Source organism: Leptinotarsa decemlineata, unplaced genomic scaffold (assembly GCF_025532065.1).
Source record: "Leptinotarsa decemlineata unplaced genomic scaffold, Ldec_3_MD MMD2_tig00026294_RagTag_RagTag, whole genome shotgun sequence".
Classification (NCBI taxonomy): domain Eukaryota; kingdom Metazoa; phylum Arthropoda; class Insecta; order Coleoptera; family Chrysomelidae; genus Leptinotarsa; species Leptinotarsa decemlineata.
The window spans coordinates 9,500,669-9,528,117 of record NW_027412674.1 but is presented as its reverse complement, the minus strand read 5'-3'; the positions used below and the strand labels follow the sequence as shown (position 1 = coordinate 9,528,117).

The 27,449-nt window shown below is 32.9% G+C and overlaps 3 protein-coding genes across 4 annotated transcripts in view; 2 read left to right on the top strand and 1 right to left on the bottom strand.

Moving 5' to 3' along the window:
* LOC111512075 (E3 ubiquitin-protein ligase MARCHF5) lies at positions 1-8,005 on the top strand. The gene is made up of 4 exons (XM_023168168.2): positions 1-357; positions 1,574-1,819; positions 2,565-2,752; positions 7,504-8,005. The coding sequence occupies exons 1-4, from the start codon at positions 187-189 to the stop codon at positions 7,820-7,822; spliced, it is 924 nt and encodes a 307-aa protein (XP_023023936.2). The 5' UTR covers positions 1-186; the 3' UTR covers positions 7,823-8,005.
* Positions 8,006-11,992: 3,987 nt separating this feature from the next.
* LOC111512073 (2-aminoethanethiol dioxygenase) lies at positions 11,993-13,230 on the bottom strand. The gene has a single exon (XM_023168167.2). The coding sequence runs from the start codon at positions 13,060-13,062 to the stop codon at positions 12,349-12,351; it is 714 nt and encodes a 237-aa protein (XP_023023935.1). The 5' UTR covers positions 13,063-13,230; the 3' UTR covers positions 11,993-12,348.
* Positions 13,231-13,611: 381 nt separating this feature from the next.
* LOC111512077 (sphingomyelin phosphodiesterase 4) overlaps positions 13,612-27,449 on the top strand; it is a 21,605-nt gene continuing 7,767 nt past the window's right edge. The window contains exons 1-9 of one of the 2 annotated variants that reach the window (XM_023168170.2): positions 13,612-13,829; positions 13,891-14,187; positions 14,241-14,340; positions 14,398-14,614; positions 14,670-14,892; positions 16,038-16,321; positions 20,657-20,852; positions 21,072-21,416; positions 25,432-25,665. In XM_023168170.2, the coding sequence (XP_023023938.2) occupies positions 13,800-13,829; positions 13,891-14,187; positions 14,241-14,340; positions 14,398-14,614; positions 14,670-14,892; positions 16,038-16,321; positions 20,657-20,852; positions 21,072-21,416; positions 25,432-25,665 (1,926 nt within the window). In that variant the 5' untranslated portion in view covers positions 13,612-13,799. Of the gene's footprint in view, positions 13,830-13,876; positions 14,188-14,240; positions 14,341-14,397; positions 14,615-14,669; positions 14,893-16,037; positions 16,322-20,656; positions 20,853-21,071; positions 21,417-25,431; positions 25,666-27,449 lie in introns of both variants that reach the window. The other variant, XM_023168171.2, reaches the window with a different exon arrangement.

The following is a 27,449-nucleotide window of genomic DNA, read 5'->3' as shown; positions in this document are numbered from 1 at the left end:
TTTGTGCTTTTTTGGGGTTTGGATTTGGCAGGTTAAAAGGTTAGAAGTATTTCTTTTAACAAAAAAAACCCTATTGAAATTTTTGCCAATATGATGTGAATGTTATCACAATTTATTTTTTCATAATTTTTCAAATCATATTCAGTACATTAGAAATCACTTGTTATGATACTATAACCCATCAGGATGGACACGGATATTGATCAACAAATTCCAGAGACGTCTCAGCAAAGTAAAGACATTCCAGTTCAGAATAAAGAATCAACAAGATACTGTTGGGTGTGCTTTGCAACAGAAGAGGAAGATAGGGAAGCTTCCTGGGTACAGCCCTGCAACTGTCGAGGAACAACCAAATGGGTAACTTTAATGAAACCTTTTTCACTAACTTCCAATTAGTTCTCTCATAGGGATATGTGCAAGGTACTTGTAAACGAATATTGTGGTCACTTTATGCATCCACTAAGTAAACAACTGAAAAAAAGAAGAGTTTCAGATACAATAATAAAGCTAAAGACTCAATTTTATGGAAAATGGTATTTCATCAAATTTTCCGAAACTTCATCAAATTGCAGTATTCGACCTGCTGATTAGCTTTTGAGATACAGGGTGAAGTTGGGATATTCCCACTTTTTTATAATATATTTTGAAAAAGGGCTGAGAAAAAACAACTCAGATTGAAAAAATATTTTTATCATCTCTGAACATTACATATGCATTAATATTGTCAATATTTCACTTCTGCAGTTTCAGAATCATCTAAATTAAGGTTGGAATATGTAGCTTGCGTAAATGTCTGTGATGATGACCTGTATTGTTCTTGGTGATTTTTTGTATTGTTTTTTAAACCTTACAGTGAAAACCTAACAGTAAACTGTCTTTTTTTCATATGGCCAGTTTCATTCAATTATTGAAAACTAATCTAAAGAACGAGCTGCGTCCAACTTTTGATTAGAATGTCAAATATCTACCTACTGCAATTTGCCAAAATTTCAGAAAATTTAACAAAACGTAATTTCACATAAGAAAAGTGAAGGGTAGTATGTTTTCTTATTTGAAAAGACCTTATATGTAATTTTGAAAAATCTGTTTTGTTCATTAAACCTCATGCTGAAAAGAAATTAAATCACCATCCTTATGTATTACGCCCTTCGAAGAGCAATGATTGATATGACCAACCAAGCGTCTTCGTTTCATTCAGGTTGGAGCCAAGCTCCCTTACCCTTTTAGCTGATTTTTGTTGAAGGAGGACAAATGGGTTCATGACTGAGGAGATATTGGCGGTATGAAGTCCTCGGACATCATTACAGCCCTTCACGGGGTACCCCTACCTGGCTGGGGTGGGATGATTGATATGAATAACACACTAATGATAATAAATTAAAAAAATTTCAAAGAAAGATTTGAATCAAGGATTACTATTTCATTAAGCTTCGCCAATTTAAGTTGTTTTGTCAAAAACTTATAACTATCAACTTTTAATGAAATATTATGAAAGTTTAATTTCATTTAGTTCACCTTAAAGTTGTACGTTGAATAATAATAATAGTAGACTATGATTTTGATCTTTTTTCAGGTGCATCAGTCATGTCTACAAAGATGGGTGGATGAAAAACAAAAAGGAGGTAACATAGGAAAAGTTGCTTGTCCCCAATGTCAAACAGAATATATCATAGTATTTCCAAATATGGGTGTTTTGGTGCTTGTACTGGACACTGTAGATAGCTTCATTTATAAAGGGTGTCCTTTTCTAGCAGCTGGTATTGTTGTAGGGGCTATTTATTGGTGTGCTGTGACTTATGGGGCTATTACAGTTATGCAAGTGAGTAATTTTCGGATTTATTCTAAGAAAAATTAATCAATTATCATATATTCATTATCTACTAGAATACCAGCTGCATTTCAGTGCTAGATTTGAATGAAAGTAATTTCAGTTCTCCAGTATGTTGCACTCGAAACACAAAGCTAATTTTTGATTAGAGAAGTAGAAATTTATGTCTTTGTATTTCATTGTGAGTTGCTCACGTAGCCTTTGATTTTTGAATAGGAATACAGGAAATACAGTCCACGTATATTGATACTCAATATAATTATGTTGAGTATCAATGTACGTGGACTGTATTTCCTGTAATATGAATTTAAATGTTGTCCATTTGGCGTGATTCTGGTAACTAGAGAGAGCCAGTATTTCAAATGTAACCGAACTGTGCTCATCTTGAGAATTTCAGCAACTCTCCTTATTTTGTCAAACAAAAAATCACAGCCTGCCTCCCCAACAGCATTCGTCCAATATCCAATTCATTTTCTAATATGATGAGTTTATCATATATACAGCAATTCTGTGTTAACGTACCTCACTAGCTTTTTGAAGTCCACTTCGTACTTTATCATGATGACTCATCACCAAATTATGATTTCTCGGAATGAGGTTATTGAATGCTTTACTAATACATAGACGGCACATTGTTGAACAAGTAGCATGAAATAGAGTCTATACATTCATTATGTCGAATTCCAAGTTTGAATGTTTATTGTCAGTTGTTATTAATTTGCTTTACTCATTTTAGGTTGTTGGTCAAAAGGAAGGCCTCAACATTATGGAACAAGCAGACCCATTGGTTTTACTCATCGGTCTTCCGGCTATACCTGTTTCCCTGGTCTTAGGAAAAATGATTCGTTGGGAGGATGCCGTGCTGCATTTCATGAGGAAAAACTTTGCAAAAATCCCTATAATTCGAAATGTATTTCCATTTAGGTAACAAAAATCTCTCAATTGTTATTTCAAGTATCCTGAAAAGACTTGAATGTCCTGAGTAGTTATCCCAACAGAATTTTCATATAATTTTGGAATATTTTTGGTACAAGTATTGACCACCGGATCTTTGATAACTAAAAAATATACTTGTAAAATGTCCCCATCACAAAATTGACGCTCCTTTTTTTTTAAAGAAATAGACAGACAGAGAGAGAGGATATGTTTATTGTCTATAAGAAGAATTAACATCTTGTTGACAAACACGTACTACTCACTTCAAAAAATAAGGTGAATTTTCATTTTTCTCAAAAAATATAGGGCAGTATTTCTAGACTTCAAAAGGACATTTGAGACAATTGACATTAATATCCTACTAAAAAAATTCAAATATTGTGGAATTTCTGGTTCAGTACTTGAATGGTTTGAAAGCTACCTCTCTCTGGTCGAACTCAACAGACTAAAATTAATGGGACATATTCAAACCTAAAAGGTGCCAATAATAGTGTACCTCAAGGTAGTGTCTTGGGCCCGCTTCTGTTTGTTCTTTACATTAATGACATCAACTTCATTGATGGATGTGAATTCATCAGCCTATTTGCAGATGATACTCCGATTGCAGTGAGTGAACCTGAATTACAAACTGCTATCAATAAAATTGATGATATGATCGGAATATCTGAATTCCTCAACATTAATAAACTCAAGCTCAATGTCAATAAAATGAAAGCAATGATAATTACGACAAAACATCTATAAGTATAAATATTTACAATAAAAAAATTGAAATTGTCGAGGAATTCAAATATTTGAGATTCATCGTGGATCAAACACTGAATACGAAAAAACATTTCAATTATATCCGCAATAAAATTGCTAAGAAACTATTTTTCTTTGGCCAAAAACAGTTGCTTACCGTTTCAGACTTCCATTACAGTTTTCAAATCAATCATTCAACCACATTTCAATTACTGCACTACTTTACTATCACAACTGAATACAAATTGTTTATCTACATTGCAAAAACTACAGAATAGAGGCATGCGCCTAATTATAAGGTGTAATAGATATACGCCAACTACAACAATGCTGGAAGTTCTGGATTGGCTTTCTGTGAAAGACCGTCTGTTCTATCTTACCATGATGTTCATCTTCAAAATATTGTCCGGTAATGCACCCTCATATCTTGACCAATTTATTGGTTTCCATCATCAAATTCATAATTACCCCACTAGGGGGAATTCCAATTTATATGTACTACGTTTGAACTTTACACGATCCATGAACTCCTTATGTCATAAAGGACTATTGGACTCGCGCTTGAGATAAAACAAAGTGAATCTATTATGACATTCAAAAAAGGACTTACTAGTCCTTTTTTACTAGTGAAGATACAACATCCACATTAACGTTGATATTATAATTTATTTATTTATTCAACTAACGGGCAGCACCCAATATACAAATATGTTTTTATAAAGGTGTACATAAATACTTATGATTAAGATCCATATTAAAATTAAACCTAAGAGAAATAAAAACTAAGATTAAACCCAAAGGCAATGAATGATTGCAGTGAGAAACATTTATATATATACATGTGCGCATCTATGTATTGTTTTTTAGAAGTGATGGCAAACTTCGTTTCAAGCTACTTTCAGAGATATTGAACAAATCTACTTGAATATCATTCGCATTCAATACAATCCTAGATAATGGTGAGTGTTTTCCATAATTGCATCTATGGAAATCAATTGCAAACGTCTGAGTGTTTCGAGTTACTCTGGCTGGAACATGTAAACCAATTTTGGACAAGAGGTATGGACAGTCAATATTGTTATTCAAAATCTTATGTAGAAATCTGATGTCTGCACAAACTCTACGAGTACTCAGTTTTACTATTTCTGTTATAGCACGAACTTCACTAAGTGTGTTTTCAGTTAAAGGTATATTCAATTTATAAGCTAGAAATCTTAAAAATTTGTTCTGAGGTTTTTCTATTTTATTAATATGTATTTCATATGTTGGCGACCACACACATGAACAGTACTCCAATATTGATCTGACCAAAGAGTAATAAAGAGTTCTGATGGAGTTGACATTAGTGAATTCTCTTGTGGTCCTGCACACAAAGCCCAGCATTTTTGTCGCACTATTCACAACCTGTTCATAGTGAAGATGGAAATCAACCTTGGTGTCAAAAAGAACACCTAGGTCCCGAACAATGTTTGCTTTTGTGAGGGGTTTGCCATCAATGTTATAATCAAATTGAATATTTTCAATTGATCGATAAAATGACATAGCATTGCATTTATTTACATTCAGCTCCATGTAGTTTTCGGAGCACCATTTGACAATTGCGGTGAGGTCCCTTTGAACGTTCTCACAATGTTGTTTGCTGATAACACGGCTAAAGATTTTGAGATCGTCTGCAAACAGCAAAAACTTTGAATGTTTGATTATTTCTTCAATATCATTGATGAATATATTGAACAAGAAAGGGCCTAAGTGGCTTCCTTGTGGCACTCCTGACGTGACGTAAATCTCCTCAGATATGAAACTCTTGACTTTTACATATTGATTTCTATCTCGAAGATAGCTTGCAAACCAATTCAATAAATCTCCGTAAAACCCTATCGCTTTAAGTTTCCCGAGCAATACTGTATGATTAACTGTGTCGAATGCCTTTGAAAAGTCTGTATAGATTACGTCCACTTGGTACTTTTGTTCCAAGGCATTCAGCACAAATTGAGTTAACGTTAACAAATTTGTGGTTGTTGATTTACCCAGGCAAAAACCGTGTTGTTCTTGTATAATGACTTGGTTCAATGGATTCTTTATTTGATCACATATCAAACTCTCTAATAATTTTGGGATTGCACTTAGAATTGTGATCGGTCTATAATTTTTTATATTTGCTTTATCCCCCAACTTGAATATTGGGGTAATAAAACTAGATTTCCACGAGCGTGGAAATTGTCCTAAATTCAGTGATGCAGTAAATAGTAGAAACCAAGGTTTTGCCAGGGTAAATCTACATTTCTTTAATAATAAAAGAGCTATTCCGTCAGGTCCCGGACCTTTGTTCGGGTCTAATTGGTATAATTTATTCAATATGGTTTCCAAGCTGAAGTTACAGGAATTCATATTGATAGTTTTTTCGTAACTGAATTCAAATAAATATATATAATAACATATATACCTATTCTACTACTCCATCTGATACAAAAAAATGGATGAGAGAATCTTCCAAAGAAAGGAAGGATTAATCAATTTGAAAATAAGTAACTCTATACATGGATATGTAGATCATGCAAAGAAGTAACTTTCAGACACAAACTGAAAGAAAGTCCTCCTGAAATAGCTACTAAAAATATAACCCTTTCAAATCATATATACCTAGTATTTGTAATGTACATTGTTATTTTGTGGATTTATTGAATGCTTGGATAATTCCGAGTATACATATTTTAGTGTTATGAAGTTGGACTGTGACTTTGTCTATCCAATTTTAAAATGTTTTTGTATATTAGGATGGAAATATAGGTACTGTGAAAACACTGGGAATACTAATTGATGATAGACTAAAATTTGATAATCACTTGACTGTTCTTAAAAAAAAATTATCTTCTGGTTGCTATGCAGTTAGACTAATCTCTAAAGAATTAAGTTTTCCAACTGCTAAAATTGTATATTATTCATTATTTGAATCACACTTAAGATATGGCATTCCATTTTGGGGCAGTTGCTGTAATTTTCTGTTCAATAGCATATTCATTTTACAAAAACGTGCCATTAGATACATGTGTAAAGCTAAATTTAACGACCACTGTAAACCTCTATTTAAATCTCATAAAATTCTAACTGTAGTAGCATTGTATATTTTAGAAACGGTACTCATTGTAAAAAAACATTTGAATAAATTTGGTTCAAATTCTTCACATTACGTAACTCGGCAAAGTAATGACATCAAACTCCCACTGCCTACCACGTCTCTTGTATATGACTCTTTTATCTACAAAGGTGGCAAAATATATAATCACTTACCACTTGCAATAAAAACCATTGGATCCTTCTATAAATTCAAAAGAGCAGTAAAAAATCTATTATTAGACAGAGCCTATTACAGTCTGAATGAATACTTTAGTGAAATACTAGAATAATCCTTTTTTAATTTCCATATGTCGCATAGTGTTGCTCATCTTTTATTATGTATAGTTGTGTAGATTTATATAGTATTAAGTGTGACATGTTACCTTTTATTAACAAGTTTAATTGTTGTTGACATATTTTCTCTGGTATCAGTGCTATGTATATTTTATATTTTTTTTTTTTAATTTTTCAACTTTGTAACCATGATGTTATTCATGAACAATAAAGTACTTTCTCTCTCTCTCTCTCTCCTATTTGAAATAAATATATTATTATTATTATATTATATTATTATTATATTATATTATTATTATATTATATTATTATTATTATTATATGCCGACATCTTCAGCAACTTCTCTAATAGTGATTCGACATTTTTCCATAACAATTTTCTTCACTTTATCAACATTTTCATCGGTTATTGATGATACAAACTATTCCAGTTGTAAAAATTTGATTGATTATCGAGGTTATAAGTTCAAGGATTCTCAACTCAAACTAATCTAAAGTACACATAATTGTATTTTTCAAGAGCAATTCGAAAAAGATAACTTTGATATGCTGTGCAGCCATTTGATATATATTTTATTATTTTTCAGAATTGAGGTAGCAACGAATACGGAATCTTCAAGTGAAAATGATATACCACCTCTCTCAAATCCTATGTCAGCAACTAGAGTACTCTGTGGTGCTCTCTTGATGCCAACGATTGCAAATATGTTTGGTAAATTTTTTTTCGACTCTGTGAAGTCCAACTTCCACAAAACCATCTTGGGAGGTTTAACATTCATTGCCATCAAGGGATGTTTGAGAATCTATCACAAACAGCAACAATACATCAGGCAGTGTCAGAGAAAAATTCTTGATTATACTGAAACCAATATTTCCACTTATTTACACAATAGGCGGAGTGAATAATTTTATTCTTGTTTCAATTAGATATGTACCATTATTAAATGAAATATATGACTTGGAGTTCTTGGTTTTAAAAATGTTTTTGTATAGCGTTTCTAGTTTTACAAGTTTGGGATATTGTTAATGATACGAAAGATTATTCGCCATTTACTGTTATTTTTTCAATAAAATTTAAAATATTCCTAATTGTGATTTTCAGTGGTATTTTATTTATGTTATATAACGTAGGCTAATATAGGAAAAAAATGTTTTGTCTGGGACTCGAGGCATTTGATACTGTCGATCATAATATACTCCTTCAACGTTCAACTAACATTGGTGTGAGGGGTGTTGCTTTCAAAATAGAACACAGATTGTCAAGGTAAACGACTCTCTGAACGACCCACTCGAGGCGTACCCCAAGGAACTGTAATAGGACCCATCTTATTTCTAATATTTATGAACATCTTCAAAATTTCTGATTTTAATGGTGAAATAACTTCATTTGCTGATGACACAGCTATCACTTTTGTTGGAAAAACGTGGGAAGAAGTATACACTCAGTCTCAAATAGGCATCAAAACGATTTTCAACTGGTTGAGTTCTAATTTATTTAGTGTTAGTGTAAAAAAAACAAAAATACTCCAAACAACTAGAGATCAACCAGCTACAAACATCATAAAAATTCATAAAACATCTTGTGCTGATGTTCCCAATTGTAGCTATACTTCTATACAGAAAACGGATACAATAAAATACCTAGGGGTATCAGTGGACCAATCTCTTCGGTGGAATGCACACATTGATTATACAGTAGTTAGACTACGTATATTAATATATAAATTTTATCAGCTCAGGAATATACTAAACAGGGAAATGATACTGATTGTATATGATGCCTTGGCTAACTCCATAATACGTTACTGTGTAATAGTATGGGGTGGTACCTTCAAGACATCGCTAATTAACTTGAAAGTGATTTAAAATTCATTAATAAGAATCATGATGAAAAAAGATCTGAGATATTATACCCAGTCGTTGTATGATGAAACTGGGATATTCGGTGTTAGGAAAACTTACATTTTTCAGAGTTTATTATGGACTGCTAATTCTTCAATCAAATTTGTACAGCATGCTTTCATTACTCATAACAGTTCAGTTAAGACTATGAATGTTCCAAGATGCAGACTCACGCATAATCAAAAATGTATAACCTATCTGAGACCCAAACTTTACAACAATCTGCCTGAATCATTGAAAGGCATGAGATACAAACTCAAATTCAAAATAGAGTTGAAAAAATTTGTTGACAATAATTATGATATGCTTCTTCTAATACTTGAATAATAAATATCTATTATTGGAGGTGTCTTACAGAGTGCATCACAGACAGATCTTCCTCTTTCTCTCTCTTTCTCGTCCTCTATCTTCTTACAATCTCTTCCTTTCTATACTCTGTTCACTATGTTTGGTTATACAGGAAAATATATACTATTTAGTTTGCTGGCTACAATACAAGCTTAGGTAGCCGTAACTTTCATTAGAAATCTCTCCATTTCATGTATCTTTATTCATTTATTTTATTTTATTTTTTTATCCTTTTGTCAGACGCCTATATATTTTGTCTTATTACTGAATTGAATAAATTTACTTACTAATTTTAACGCGGCTCGACTGCATGTACGAATCCTTCATCTAAGAGAAAGATTGTTAACTTGTAACAGCTCCCTCTCGTTAATAAAGCCTTGAGAAGAGAAGAAACATCCCATGTACCAATACTCTAACAGGGATCAAACTGTGTCTGACGACTGTATCGATAAGAGATACATACGTACTAGAAAATAAATATTTTGTCCTGCTACTGGATGAACCAGAAATATCTGCGAGACTAACTTCGTATATATCCGGGGAAGTAGTTGTTTTCCGGCAGGCATTTACCAGAACCTACTGTCGAAATGACATCGGTCATCTTATTGCTAGAAAAGCCTACTTTGCTCTCCTGGATTCTCATATCAGATATGGGATAGCATTTTGGGGAGCCTGCTCACAAGCGTTGTTCTCAATGATCTTTAATCTACAAAAGAGAGTATCAAACTTCATGTAAACCCTCATTTATATCTCAGAGGATACTCACGCTAACATCAATCTTCGTGTTAGAATCAACTAGTTTAGTTCATAAGCATAAACAACATTTATTAAAATCTGATACTGCACATAATACTAGGGCAAACGGCCAATATATATCTTTATTAATCCCCAGAACCACACAACGCCAAAATTCAATTGTTTACAATGGTATGAAAATGTTCAACCATCTACCGAAGCAAATTAAAAATATTCATAGCACTCCGAAATTCAGAAGGGCTGTAAAAACTTTTTTAATCACAAGACCGTTTTATGATTTGAGAGAATTTTTCAAACAAAATTTTGAATAGCTGGGACAGCAGTACAAAATATGTCGTATCCATGTTTCTCACTAACTAGTGTGTATGTCTGAGTATAGGAATCACACGTTAAAAGGTAAGACCTCGTTAGTCCTTAGCTCGCACAAGTTTCTCAACTTCTGAGAGTTGTCGTTCGTATGGGGGCGACAGAAAAACATATTTTAAACAGATATATGTATGTAGTTATTAACTGTTTGAATAAAGAAATTAAAACATTTTATTAAATTATTATGCCGTAATGAAGAAGTAATTAATACTGCAATTGTGATACATTTCTGTAAACTATGATTTTATGTGTGATATCTTATACAAATATGCAATATTTCCATTACTTACCTATTTTTTTCAGAATACAACTCTCTTCTCTCTATTATTTTGAGAATTACTGTAATGGTTTGAATTCTCAAATTTTTTTAAAGTTAAATTTGACCCATTTAGTTTATGACCTCTGGGTCTTAAACTGTAATTTGCACATATTGAGATTGAAAAATATATATCAAATATATACTTGTCTGAAGATTTCCACTAAAGCTTGGTATTGAACTGATATTTCCTGAATATAGAACATTACTGAAAGTTCAAAATAAATACATAAGTCCCCACTCTTCAAGTCGTAAGTTAATCGAGGTTGAGTGGAAGTTAAAAAACAAATATTAAAAGGAATTGATTCTGTTACAAATTTTGTTTGTTTATCCGAAAGTTTCTCTAAATTTTTCAAATCATTATGAGTGACTTTAATTTCAAGATTCAATACTTTTTTCTTCAAGTTGTCATTGAAATTATGAATGTCATAAGAATTTTTACCATTTGTAGAATTGAAAAGGATATTTACATTTTTCGTATTATTTTCTATATGTGAAGGTACCACATTGTTTTTTCGGGAGCCTTGGGACTCATTAAGGCATTGCAAATGCCAATCTAATTGGAAATTGCATACGTTTCAAATGAATTGGCACATCTGTAGGTATAACAGGAATTCCTGGCACTTGCCATTTAAAATGCTGATTTCGACGTTTTTCATTAATTTTTTAATGACTAATCGCGTGCTGTTGCACATCCGTGGTAGATTCAAATTACGGAGCGATCCAACTTTCAATTGTATATTATGCGGTGGCAAGCCTGACAAATCCAATGACTTCAAAAACTCAGTTGGATAATTCACAGCTTCGCTAGCCTCGTAAACTGTATCTAGGCTCCATGGATAAACAATAATAGTGACCGAAAACTGTGTAAGCAGTGAGAGAAGGCTTATTGTGTGAGAGACCGGCTTCGTTCTCATCCTTACTCCGTGCAGTTCTCTGAGTGAGAAGTGACAGCAGTAGATGCCTGGCAGGAATAACGGATCTGTATGATCAGGGTTAAAAATGATTAAATTACTAAAATGGTTGTAAAAAATAGGGGTTGGTGATAGAAGGGATGTTTGGGGTGGAACCCCCTTTATCACTTGTGGTATGAAAAATAGATTGAAACCTATTCTCAGACTAACCAAATATACATATGAAATTTCATGAAAATCGGTCAAGTCACTGTAACAACACAAAAATTTTATATTTTAGATATATATCAACCTTCAGCAAGTTGAGAAATACCGATTTTTTTATTCTTTTTGTTGGTTCCAATGTGAGTTTAAAATCCTTCTTTCTGTCTATTGCTATAACGTCAATTCTTCTAATGCTACCATTGGAAGCTATACAGTTGACTTTATTATGAACTTCGGATTGTTCATTATCATTTTGAATGAAAAGGCAACTTCATTTATCATTTATATTTATTGAGGTCAATTATGAGGTTTCAAAATTCTGAGAATAAATTAATTTGATATACAATTATAATGTATCTGAATTTTGGTAATTTTTGATACCAAACTTAAATCTTGTTAAACTGATAGTTGAAGCTCAAAAATATCACGTCTATTTTTTTCAGCTGCAGCAGATATTTCCTAGGCAAATCCTAAGTATAAAGGACTATCATACACTTAATCTATATCATGACTTTTATCAAAAGTAAGACTAGTACTCCAACAAAATACTGAAATCATGAAGTCATTTCATGATAAAATATGAAAACCCTGATGATGGCTAGTACTTGAATTTTTCTAAAACTGGATCAAAAATGCAAATTGGGTCCTGTATACGGACAGGAATCAGTCCAGTACCATGAAGGTGTTCTGATTTCTTGCAACCGATACACATTTGGCATGACGTTACTTAACACAGCATAGTATGAACACAATCTGGAACCTTTATTTGGAATTTCTGTATTGTACGGAGGCGCCAAAATATCAAGAAAAGCAGCAGGACCATCAATACTCTGAATTTCATGAATATTCTTATTAAATGGATCCAAAATACAAGGTTTACTATTTACGTCAACTACTTCACTACTAATGAGTTCTGCCGTTAATATTTTTCTTCTCCTGTGATCAATCGGTGGCACAAAATCATCTTTGAAACTCATTCTATCGATGTCCAGTGTTTTAGAAGTATTTAATGAGTAACTCGTTATTTTTATCTTCCCAGAGATTACTTTTATCAATCCATACATTTCTGGATGATTGTGTAAAGGTAGTTGGCTACCTGATTTTAGTATGAAGATGTTCATAGTGAGATTTGAATCTTCATAGATATCAATGAAAGTAACTGGTGCTCGATCATTTTCTCCCCAATCTTCATTCATATATCTTGTGTCCAAATTGACATCTTCTGCAGTGGTTTTATCCAAAACAGCGGATAAACTATTTAAATTCGAAGCAAACAATTCAGGTCTGCTGGTGAATGTAATTATTGCTTGTTTCAATACTTTATGTATTTGACTAGCCATTATGATTACGATAAAAATTTGCTACTAGCCTACTCAATAATTATAAATGAACCTATTCAAATCAGCGATAACTTATCGATTTGGATTATATCTATTGAACACTTCGTAAACAACATATCAAATCAACAATCATCATCTGTCGCTGTCGCTTTGAATTTTAGGTTAAGGTGAGTAAGTTTAATCAGAAAGTCAGCTGTGGATTCAGTCATTGGTTCATTTCTAACATAATCCAACTACCATTGGTTGGTTGACCGTAAATGCGTTTTAAACATCGACGAATAAACTCACTTGAAGACAGGCTCTTTAGCATTATTGCCAGATGCAAAAAATTTCTTTGGATTCGAAGAATTTTCTATTAAAAAATGAAGATTTCCACAAATTATGAGGAGTTTAACGAAAAATTGGAGTCATCAAAAATAATCCCTAAACATAGAATTTCTGAGCAAATGACCTGCAAACAGAAGACGAACAAAAAAAAATAATGACATGAATGTAATTTTTTTTTCAAGATTTGGTGGAACGGGAATAGTTAGTGGCAAACACTGTTGGCATCACTGATACAAACCTTTCATCAAAAACCAACCAACAATTTTTCATGTTCAAAGTGTTTATTCTTTTACGACTTCATGATTTCCGAATTTTAAATCTAAACTGAATTCTGACTTCTGACTTGTTTACGAGTTTTAAAAGTGAAATATATCAGTTAACATAATACATATTCATAAATAATCATTGAAATGCATGTCAAGCAACAAGAAAATTTTTCAGTAAGACAGTTGATATGCCCCATAGAGAATTGCTCAATAATTTATAGTTGTTAATTTGAAGATTCGAATTCAACATGCCTTGAACCTCCCAGTTCGTATGAGATGTGCCGAACTAACTGTTTTGTTAGAGAGAGGAAGTTTATTGGAACTACACAATTTTTTTCCTGTATTAGTTGATAGTATATTTGGACCACAAGGTACTGTGTCATGGGGACTTCGAACGACCACAGAATTTCAGGGGGAAGATTTTCGACAGCTTCAGCATTTCTTGTCACCTTGTGGCCCCCTCTTCAAACTAATTTACACTCTGTTGAAAGATCCTAGTGCACGCTATGACTTCCCAATTGTATATCTTCCAGTAAGTTTTAGATATAGTTTTCCAAGTGGTTCTATTCCTTCATATTTTTTTAGACAAAAATAAGATACTTTCTAGAACAGTCACATGTACATCCCTTCTATTCTGAGTTGTCTCATACCAACCCGCAAACAAAAGTTACGTCTATATTATTGAGTAAGTATTTACACTATTTGTAGGAATCATGGGTATAGTTGTATATAATTGTTTCAGATCCTTTTGATTACTACATATTCCATTTTGCTTATCATTTGATAAATCCCTGGCAACAAAGAGGAGGTTCTACTGCTACTTCCTGGAATACTGTTTATTATGTTTTATGCTGTGACTATATAATTCAATTTCTGCCAACTGATCCAGGTGCCACAGTTCAGCCAGTGATTTATTATAACGGAAAAAATCCTTTGCAAGCAGTAAAATGCAACCTACTGTAAGTTGCAATTGGTCTTATAAAATATAGATGTTTCTTCAATTATTCTTTTTAGTGAACAGTATACTAGAAGTCCAGTAGGGTTGATCAATTCTAACATGCTCACAAAAGTAAAAGATGATAGTTTTCAAAACAACTTGGATATCCATCATCCAAGGAATGATATATGGCGCAGCGAGACTATTCTTACAGTTTTTACTGACATGTGGCTGCATAATGATCAAGTTAATGAATCTTCAAATAGTTTCAATAGCTCATTTAATAATCCAAGTCCAGTGGTAAGTGTTTCATATTTTCAGGGGTCCTGCTTTAATTGGGTAATATGTCGGAAACCTGCCGCAGGGGTCCTGCCTGTCACCACACTTGTATAAGCTTTTCATTCTCGACTTTTGTTCTTGACTTCTCGTTCTCTAGAACGAATGTGGGTATCTACGCAGATGATACAGCAATTTAGGCGCATTTGCTATCGAGCGATGAAGCAGCAGCTGCAGATCCACCTTGACAGTTTGGTTGTGGCCTTACTTCAATCTAGATCAATTTTGGGAAGACGGAACTCGTCAACTTCTCTAAGAAACTTACGAATGTGAAGTACTTCGGGAAGTTGTGACTCAAGGGAGATAGTGTTGACGAGCAGAGGAGCGCGCAATATCTGGGAGTCATCCTGGATAGGAGCCTGAGATTTCAAGAAAACTTGAGCTTGGCGATCCAACGAGCGGCTGCGGAAGTTAAACACACGTATCCGCTCATTGCACGGAACTCTAAGCTCAGTGTTGACAACAAGTTGCTCATTTACAAACAAGATATTAGACCTGTTATGTTGTTCGCCTGTCTCGTATTCTGCAGCTTCAAGAGGTCTCCTCTGTTGTTGAAACTTGGGAGGATACGGAATAAGGTGTTACATATTTACACCAATAGTGACAGATACATTTCATTGGATGATCTGGTAGAAGTGGAGTCGGTCACTGATAACATCATGAGGCTGGCTCATCAATTCTTCGAGTTGTTTCTTCCCTTGTTTCTTCCCCCTGGTGAGGGATATCACGGCGCTTAGGAGTAAACAAGATTTATGAGTCATTGGACATCTTCCATGAACGGCGCTTAGAGATGTCTTAGACGGAAGCGGATATGTGGCTCTATTGAGCGGAGTGCCACCACCCAATCATGGGTTCGTGAGGCGACGTTGTTTTTGTAGTCATCCTGGGGCTCAGTATTGTAGTCTTCTCCTGCGTCCCCCCCATCCGGGACATATCCCTCTCCACTCACTCCTGCGTGTGGGCGGTGATTGTATAAATTGTAAATACTTGTATATATATCGAGTTCTCAGACATGTACAGAGAAATAGGTAATACAGATTTTGATTTTGTTTTTTTTTTTTGGAATTCGCCGCACTTGTTGAGCTGAGGTGTGAATATTATATTTCCAGAAATCTTTTCATCATAACGAACTCCCTACAGGCGAGTACATGAGAATAGTTCGAGTGCTAATAAAACAATTACATTCATTTCACGCTAGTGCTAAAGCAGATGATACTCATTTGGGGGAATTGAAGAAAATATCAATACCGATGATCCAAGGCAAATTTTATATATTTTTGAGAAATCTTATTCATCGTTGGCCTTTGGATGGTTCATTCAGACTTGTGTTGGAACTTTGGTTGACTTATATACAGCCTTGGAGATATCCTGCAAATAATTTGATCAAACAAATGTGAGTAGAATAACTGAGTGTTACAGGGTGTAGGTAAAATACTTTTTCAAATAGACATTTCTACTGAGTTCACACAACTGTTGTTTTTTTATGTTGCTATTTGAAGGAAAGAGACAAATATCCGTACAAATGAAACATGTGAATTTATAGAATGGTATCTGTTCTTTTTACTGAATATGAATTATATGCAGTGTGAATAATAACGCAAATAAAGTGTATTTCATCAGTTCGGACTTCCATTGTCTAATATTCTATATTAGACAATAATATATATTGTAAGTGCATCACATCAAATAGTTTTATTATGTATATATCGTCCTCCCTCAGGGGACACTGAAATATTTTTTAACTTACTGAGTAAAATATTAGATGCATGTTTAGGTAAATTCTCTAAATTTAATATAATCTTATGCGGAGACTTTAACATAAATCTACTAACAAAAGACGCACTGACAAATGCCTTTTTAACCACCTATGATATGCATCAAACCATATTTGACCCAACAAGAATCACAAAAAAATCACATACCCTTCTAGATAATTTATCTCTACAAGTAAACACTATGAATCAAAAATTCTAAATACTGCACTTTTTGATCATGAAGGATAAATCTTAATATTATCCACATTAAGCGAAACGAGACCCAAAGCAACACAATGCAAAAGAATATTTTCTGAAGCAAAGATGGAGCAATTCAGACTTGAAATAGACTCTCTTGATTGGAAAGAATTATCTACTACTGATGATCCAAATATAGCTTATGATGATATATTCATTAATAAAATAATGAATCTGATAAATATTTTATTTAAGCCAAAAAAAAAATTAATACTAAAAACGAAGACACAAAAAACTGGATGACTAATGGCATTAGAATATCATGTAAAAATAAAAAGAAACTCTATCAAAAGAAATTAAAACAACTTATATCAAATGAACAATACCGACAATACTGCAAAATACTAAAAAATGTTATCAAGAAGTCGAAGGTAATATCTAACAATCAATATATTTCAAATGCTTCAAATAAAGGAAAGGCGACATGGTCACTAGTTAAAAAATACACTGGGAAAGCAAAAAATGAAAGTGACACAATTTCAAGAAACCTAGATACAGAAAACGGAAATAAAAAACTGGTTCTAGATAAAGTAAATAGTTTTTACATAAATCAATGCTCGGAACCTGCGAATCTAAAATTAAATAACCCTGCTAGAGTCCTTTCCAAACCAGCAGACAATAAAATAAATAATCCTGCTAGCTTACCATCAGCGAACCAAACTCTATTTTTTACACCAACAACTGAAAGTGAAATTTATAGCATAATACTATCTTTAAAAAACATCAGATCTGTCGGCTATGATGAAATTCCTGTAAAACTACTGAAATTCACTGCGCAAGAACTTTCAAAACCCTTAACATTGATTGTCAATATGATGCTTGGTAATGGAATATTTCCCAATAAATTGAAAATTGCTCACATAAAAGCAATTTTCAAAAAGGTGATAGAAATCAAATTGAAAATTATAGACCAATAGCTCTACTATCGACCATTGGTAAAATATTCGAAAAAGCCCTATATAATCGCCTTATAGCCTATCTAGAAAAGTTTGAGTTATTGAGTGACACCCAAAATGGCTTCCGAAGAGGCCACGAGCGTTTTATCAAGCCTTGTGCACAGTGCTAAATAGTCAAAATGAAAGAAAACACACTTTAATGATTTGTCTAGATCTGTCAAAAGCTTTTGACAGTGTCGACCATAATATACTATGATTTTATTAAATCTCAGCCGATTTAATAAAATCATACTTGCAAAATAGAACTCAAAGAGTTGTTGAAAAATGCCACCTCGCTAACGAAAACATACAGTCAGATGAATTAACAATCTTGAGAGGATTTCCGCAAGGATCAATCTTAGGGCCGTTGCTATATATTCTGTATACCAATGAGCTAGCAAATGCTATTGATTTCAACACTGTGCAGTTTGCAGATGACACAAGTGTAGTAATCAAGGAACATAGTATTGAAGAATTAGACAGAAGCGTGTTTGAAGCACTGAATACATTGGAAAATTGGTTCACACATAATCACTTAAAGTTGAATATAAACAAAACACAAGTAATACAGTTTTCCCAACAATCAACTGCATGTGAATACTCAGCCTCAGATGGTAGATCAACAATATCAGCTTGCAAAAGTAAAAAGTTCTTGGGAATTGAGCTTGATCTTAGATTGGACTGGAAATCTCACCTAACCTCAATAATACAAAATATTGCAAAATACTGCTATGCTCTAAGAGTACTAACAAGATCAATAGATATAAACGCTGCTATGTGTGTCTACTATGCACAAGGTCACTCAAGGATCAAGTACAGTTTAATATTCTGGGGTGCTTCGACAGATGTCCCCAAGATATTTAAGATGCAAAAGCGATGCCTTAGAATTATATTTAACCATAAACAAACTGATAGTTGTAAACCCTCATTTATAAAAAATAAAATACTAACCTTATACAGCCAGTACATTCTTGATACTTAAACTATTTGTTAAGAAAAACAACAAACTTTTTGAGAACTCTAAAAAGACACACATATACTCTACAAGAAATAAGTCAGACTTGACCTGTAATACTCCAAATTTCTCATTTATTCAAAAAAACGTACCGCATACTCTAATAACAATTTACAACAAACTCCCTTTTACAGTGAGGGAATTCGATAAAACAACATTAAAAATAAAATTAAAAGCATTTTTACTTGAAAAAGCATACTATGCAACTGACGAGTATTTAAATGATACTATTATTATTTGATCTATTTGACTGCTTTTACTACAATCATGGACTCGTAAGAGCCTATATCTACATGTATTAATATTTTTATATGTATGCATATATTTTTGTGCAGTTTATGTACTGTACATCTTTCCTTCCTCTTTTAACCTAATATTATTGTGATATATGTTTATATTTATACTGACATCGGTCGGTAGCCAAGTGGTTCGGCGTGGGTGATTTGTTCACTCACTCGAATTGACTGCCGTGTTGGTCGGTGGTTCAAGCCCTAGTCTGAACGATCGATCTTCACTTGCTATCGTCCAACCCGTGTTAGGAATCACACGTTAAAAGGTAAGACCTCTTTAATCCTTAGCTCGCACAAGTTTCGACTTCTGAGGGTTGTCGTTCGTAAGGGTGCGACAGCTGGTTAACGGAAAAACAGACAGACAGACAGATTTATACTGACATGTTCTATGCCCTCAGGGGTACTGTATTTTTATCCTGAACAAATAAATTTTATCTATCTATCTATCTATAATATAAATTGATTTGAAATCCCTGATAGAAATTAAAAAGATTAACCGAAAAATAACAATTTTATTAAACAAAAAACTGAAATTTCAAAGAAATAACATACAAGCAACAACCAAAAAAATTTAAAAAAATAAATATTCAGCTTGTATCAACTTTTCAATTTTTTTATTTTTTGGTTGTTGTTTGTATGTTATTTATTTGTAATTTCAGTTTTTTGTTTGATAAAATTATTATTTTTTGGTTAGTCTTTTTAATTTCTTTCAGGGATTTCGAATCAATTTATATTATATTAGACAATGGAAGTCCGAAGTGATGAAATACACCACGAAACATTGTCAACCACCTCCAAGCAATTGAAATGTTTTAGGTTGTTTCAAAAGTTTTGACCGTTTTTATGATTCTATTTTAAACTGTATTATCTCAGTCAATACTTATTGAATTTAATCGAATTCGGACGTCTCCACGTTTCACAAATCAACGCCTGCTAAAACATGAAACCACCATTATGTAGCAGGCAATATGGAAGTGCAATTTATTTTCGAATCCTTCGAAAAATGAAGCCAGAAAAAAATAAAAACCATTTTTCGAAATTTCTGTTTTTCCGGATATGCTCGGAATTTCAGAACTTTTTCAACGGCATATCATTAGTTGGGTGAATGCATAACTTGCCCAATTTTACCGACTTCGTATCTCTCCTAGTTTCCGAGATCCCAATGGTGAGGATCGATTTGAAACACCCTGTACAGTAATGAGCTGAAAGAAGGCAAAAAATTAATATAAAAAAATGAACATTATAAATGCATAGAGTACAAAAATCTCTATCCATCAGTATATAACTCGACAGAGTAGAATAAATATTTATTGAGATGTGGAGAGACAAAAATACATGACATTTAAACGGATAAAACTTTCGAAACTTTTATTTTCAGTTGCATTAATCTTTGTTATATAATAAGATAAACTTGAATTTTTAAGATTTAGTTGTTTCCAAAAATTCTATCGTTATGTATTCACTATTTCATTGTAGTAACACAAGATATGCGAATCCTGATGTCGAGGATATTTCTGCTGTACCTCAGGCTGGAGTCGAACAAGAATTCTTACCATTCATCGCCGAAAACTTACTTTCTTACGTGGTTATTTTACAACAACTGTTACCAAGATTCGGAAGGGTTGATTTAGTCAGTCCAAAGATGGCTCTCATGTTATATAGGATAGCTAAAGTGAGTTTGCACTTTCACAGTTATATAAAAGAATGTATTGATGTCAAAAATTTATTCTGGTTCATTGATTACAGTTTATGGAGGAATTTGTAAGCCGAATATGGTGGTCTCATTACTTTATTTATTAAGATACGAGTATAGTTTGAACTATATTTATTGTTGAAATTATTCTGTAATACAGACTAGACTTTATTTTTACTTTTGAAATTGATTTTTCAGGTTTTCGATCAGCCTAATCTACCCAACTTTTTGAGGGAGGTTGAACAGTGTGTTGAGAACAATAATTCGCCATCTCACAAATATGATAACAACCACTGGGGAAATAGTTTACCTCCCCTTTCTCCGACTTCTAATTGGTCATCTAATACTCGCATGAAAAATAGATCTAAATCAGGTAGCCTTCAAAATACTACCTTTTCACCAAATTCAAATAGTACATCGTTTCTGAGTACAAGCCTGCATTCTGATAAAAAGTGGTCAGCCACAGTTCGCCAGAGGATTTTCGAGTTGGAAGGACCAAATTTCTATTATAAACCACTGTTTTCTGATCCTCCTGCACCTGAGGTGAGCTCATGATTATAGATAATTATAGAATAGAATAGAAGTTTATTCATCACTAAAGTTCACGTGTACAACATAAAAAAAGTGTAAATACATGAAACTTATTGGACTAGTCACAAAGAGAGCTTAAAAGTAATTAAAATTTACAAGATTATACATATACATTTTTGATAAGTAAAATATTAAAATATACAATGAACATCAACAATTTAAAAATTCTTGAAGAGAGTAGAACACCTTGTTTTTTAAAAATTCATTCAACCAACATTTTAGTTCATTCCTACTCATTGAACTTAACTCAGGATGAATAGCCGTGAGTTTGTTATAACATTTAATACCTTGATATACATGGGAGTCTTGACCAACTCCTAATCGTGAGTATGGTTGGTATAATCTTTCACTGTTTCTTGTACAGTAATTATGTATATCTTTTTTTTTCCTCAAATAATTTTCATCTTTTTTAACGTGCAGCACATAAAGTGAGGGGACTGTGAGAATTCCTAGTTGATTGAACCATTTTCTACATGATGTTTTGGAGTGCACTCCTGCTATACATCTGATAATTCTTTTTTGCATAACAAAAACTCTATTCATATGTACAGAGTTACCCCATAACATTATTCCATAACTTATTGTCGATTGCACTATTCCAAAATAAGCCAGTTTAAGGGTCTCCAGAGATATTGTACCTTTCAATTGCCTGATGATGAAGCAACTTGTGCTTAATTTATTTGTTAGATCATTAATTTGAGGATCCCATGTCATTTTTTGATCTACTTTGATACCTAGAAATTTGATGTAATTCACCTGTTCTATTGTTTGATGATTAACTCTTATTAGAGGACTGAAATCATAATTTATATTTTTTGTTGTAAACACCATAAAAAATGTCTTGGACAAATTCACTAGCAATCCGTTGAACACACACCACTCATGAAAATCATTAGCACAAATATTTGCCTTGATTACAGTATCCTGTAATTTATTCTCAGAAATCAGAATATTGGTAGCATACATAATGTTTTTTTTGGCTCAGAGCATGAATAAACCATATCATTTATAAAAATTGTGAAGAGAACTGGCCCCAATAAAACACCTGAGGGACACCAATGTTCACAATATTTTCTTTAGATTTTTTACCGTTTATCACCACTATTTGTTGTCTGTCATGGAGATATGAAGCAATCCAATCACTTGTAACTCCTCGTATGCCAATGCATGCGTATGCATGAGGTCTGTTCAAAAACTGAGGTGAATATTCAAATTTCGCGGCTGTTTACTTTGTTGGTGACAGGCATAAAAGTTGGAAGTGTTTCGCATGTTCTGGGGATTTTCTGCTATCAAAAAAAATTGATCAAAGAATTTGCATCTAATTTTATGCAAAATATGTAATTAAAGTACTCAAAAAGACTTGAAATGTTGACGAACTATCAGTATATAGTTATGACAACGAAACTAAAGTCCAATCGACCCGTAGGAAGAGCACGAGCTGCTGTCGAAATGTTAGGATGCAGTTCCAAACTACGACGGTCTTCAAACCCGAATGAATATAGTAACACTGAACACCATAATCATACTTCAGCCACCTTATTTACCAGATTTGGCTTCCTGCTACTGTTTCCTGTTCCTAAGATTGAAGAGACCCACGAAAGGACGGCGTTTTGCGACGATTGAGGAGATAAAACTGAATCGCCGAGAGAGCTTAAGAACATACCAAAATGGGCATATCAGAACTATTTCGAAGATTAGGAAAAAAGCGGGTATAAGTGTATTGTATCTGAGGGGGATTACTCGAAAGGGTACAACATAGAAATTTATGTATAAATAAATGTTTTTTGAGAAAAATTAATATTCACTTCAGCTTTTCAGCAGACCTCATTAACATTAACATTAATTTTATTCATCATCCACATAATTAAAACTACATAAATTTATTAGACTAGTCAAACAGTTTAAAATACAAAGGATGCACTTTAAGATAATTCAAGACTTAAATACATTCAATCTACATTACATCTAAAATTTAAAAAATCATTTATGACATAAAAAGCATGAGTTGCTAAAAATGTTTTAAGTTCTTAAAGTTTAAAATGTTTTTTGACTCTAACGTTTTGTCTGTGTCCAATATGTCACCGAACTTGTTATAGCATTTAACTCCCATGTGTTTGGGAACATGTTGTGCAATTTCTAAGCATGAAAAAGGTTGTTTCGTGTACTATAAGAGTGTAAATCAGCGTTTTTTTGAACGTTTGATTATTTTCTTTGACATTTGACATAAGTTGCAGAATATTTTATTTTTTAAAAACCTCTTTACACGATGATGTTGGGGTCATGTGTTGGGGTCGTATAAAAAAGTGTTCGTCATTTATTGCAGGCCCACTAACTTTTGCCGTCAACTGCTCGTTGGAAGAAGGTATTTACCCAGATAGCTTAAAAATTGGAAAAATAAAACCTATACATAAAAATGGAAATAAAACCCAAGTTGAAAATTACAGGCCCATCACTGTCCCCAGTGCTTTTGCAAAGGTTTATGAAAAATGGGTGTCAAATTCAGTCGTTTCATTCTTTGATCTTCATAAGCTATTCAATGAAAATCAATTTGGTTTTAGAAAGGGACGTTCAACAACACAAGCTATAATAAAACTACTAAAAGAGCTATATAATAGTCTAGATATGGGTAATCGAACTCTGGGTATTTTCTTAGATCTAAGTAAGGCATTTGATCGTGTAGACCACAGAATTCTACTAGACAAATTGGAAAGGTATGGTTTTAGGGGAAACTCACGTCGATGGTTTGAAAGTTATCTCCAAAACCGAACACAATACGTTGATATAGATCAGTATTAATCTAAACGTTTAAAGTATACTATTGGAGTACCACAAGGCTCTATTTTGGGACCTCTACTTTATATAATTTATGTCAATGACTTTGAAGGAACTTTTGTAATGTATGCGGATGACACTACACTACTGGTTAGTGGTAAGAATGTTGCATCCACAGTAGACCTGGCTCACAGGGACATTTTAAAAGCCCAGGATTGGTTTTCTAGCAATAAATTAATCTGCAATGATGAAAAATCATCCTTCCTAAGATTTAGTTATGCTCCAAATAGTCATGATCACAGTTTACTGTTAAAATCACAGCACGGTTTAATGAAATAGGTGAATTCAATAAAATTTCTAGGACTTACTCTCACTGAAGATTGTAAACGGAATCAACATATTAATGAAATATGTAAAAAAATAACGCCTATGTGTTACTGTATCTATCAACTCAGTAAAATTATAGATAAGTCGGTGGTACTCATGTACTATCATGCCCAATTACACTCAATGATCTCATATAGTATAGTAGCTTGGGGCCTATCACGTGAGGCACAATAGGTATTTATTTTACAGAAGAGAGCTGTCAGAAACATTCAGAGTGTAAATAGACGTACTAGCTGCAGAGATCTATTCAAAGTTTTAAGAATATTAACTCTCCCATGCATTTATATGTACCAGCTGTTGATTTTTGTAAAATCGGATCAGCGACTTTTTACCTTCTTAAACAAAAATAATTACGGCACAAGAAATTCAACATTGTTAGAAATACCAAATCATAGACTGGCTAGATCAGAATCAAGTCCAATTTTCATGTGTATCAGGCTATTTAACAAATTGCCTAATCATGTTAGAAAAATGTCACTAAGAAAATTTAAACCGTTCCTAAAAAACTTTCTGATTGATAAAGCCTACTACTCCATTGAAAAGTTTATAAATGACTTATTAATATAACTGAAAAGTTGAGATTGTCATCTAGGGATGTTATTATATTATAATTTTACCTAGTTATGAGTTTTATTATATAAGTTTACATAACTGTTCATATTCTAGATATACATAATTTTTTTTTTATAAGTTTATTTATATCATATTACACTGACTTGTTCTATATCATTGAGTTATGATCCAGAAGAACCAATAAAATATTATTATTATTATTATTATATGTTAACTAAAAATGAAATGATTTCAGATCTTCGATTTGATTATGCATATTAAGAAGTCTATACGACGCGCTGAAGAACTAGTTCGCCTGAAAGAACAAGAAGAACAAGAAATGTATTCAGGGTTTTGGGGCAACTTGAAATATTTCTTTCAGAGCCCTGCATCAAATGATGAATTCAGTTTGAAAGATCGTCAAAAAGTGCCAATGTATTTACAAGTGTCCTTACATAATCTAATGGATATGTTCAATATTACGACGGAGGTTAGTAAAGTGCTTTACGATAATCAAATTTGTTAGCAATCAAATTTGTTAGTAACTTGGTGATATCCTCATAAAAAGAACAAATACAAAAAATTTAAAATAAAATACCTACTGTATTGAAATGATTCACTAAAATACTTTAGTAAAAATTGGTCCTAAGGCCTAAAAGGCCAATTGTACATATTGCCTCTTTGCATGTATATAGCAAAAAATTGTGACGGTCACTTCACCAGCAGTTATCTGGATAAACTTTGTAGGGAAAAGAGAAAATTGCATCATTTGTATCTTTATCGACCTGAAATCTAAATTGATTGTTGCTCATAATACTGTACAATTTTAAGAATTGGCTAATTCCTCAGTAATTTTTGCTCTAGGTGGTATCATCATCCATATATTTACTTTATTGTCATGAAGTAAAGTTACATCTTATAGACAAAGTAGATATTGAAAGGGGTATATTTTTAGGAGTGATCATTTTTTGGGAGGGCTTTTTCTTCTAGTTGAGGCCTTAGGTTAATATCCTTTTCCCAGTGCAGGATTGTACATACTTCGACCTGGAAGACTGATGTCTATTGATTGGGTGGATAGCTGAAATGCAAGTTTCTTTTCACACAGTAAATTTCAGCTCCAATTTCACAATTGGTTTTGGACAGATGTTCATGCCGAACATATCAGTGGCATCTATATAATATTAACGAATAAACACTTTGAGGCTTGCTGTAGTAGTTGTAATGGAGCATCCAACTACATTCTTAAATAATGTAGACCAGTGTAATGCAGCATCTAGCTACCAACAACTACTTGATTATCTGAATCAAAATGATTTGTTAATGACTTATCAATTAGGCTTTAGACAGGATCATTCATGCGAAGCATCACTACAGTTAACCTTAACAAAATGGAAAAAATCAATTGATAGTGGTGACTATGTAGTTGCAGTTTTCTTGGACTTGAAGAGAGCTTTTGAAACAATTGATCGCCAAAAACTGATTGATAAGTTTAAAGCCACAGGCATACAAGGTACTGTATTGAAATGGATCAGGGACTACCTAACAGATCGCAAACAGTTCACCAAAGTGGAAAATGTATTCTCTGTTTCCATCACCAATAACTTCGGTGTACCACAGGGAAGTGTCTTGGGTCCTTTATTATTCCTATGCTACATTAATGATATAGAATACTATCATGACTGTGATTTTTTCAATTTATTCTCAGATGACACGTTACTGTCAATCTCAGGCAATGATCTGTATGGTACTATCAACAAGATGAACGATTCCCTATCAAAACTACAAATCTATTTCAATATTAACAAAATGAAACTCAATGTGACAAAATGTAAGGTAATAATCGTAACCACACCCTTCAAATACAAAAACATCAACTCAAACCAACTCAATCTGGAAATAGATAACAATAAAATTGAATTCATAAACCAGTTTAAATATCTTGAATTCATACTTGATAATAGCCTATTATTGCATGAACATTTTTTCTACATAAGTAAAAAAATTAGTAAGAAATTTTACTTCTCTAGAATTTCCTCATGTCTTTTAACATACTCCATACATACTCCAGAATGTTTCATCTCCCTAATTGGAAAATGGCAAACTCAATGAAATCGCTATTCTATAAAGGACTCGATGAGTTCAATAAGCTACCACAAGACATCAAGCAATCTAATACCATTTATGTATTCAAAACGAGGATCAGTAAACATATCCAGTCACTATAAATCACCAGAATGTATTACAACATAATCAATCTTGTTCACACGAATTTAT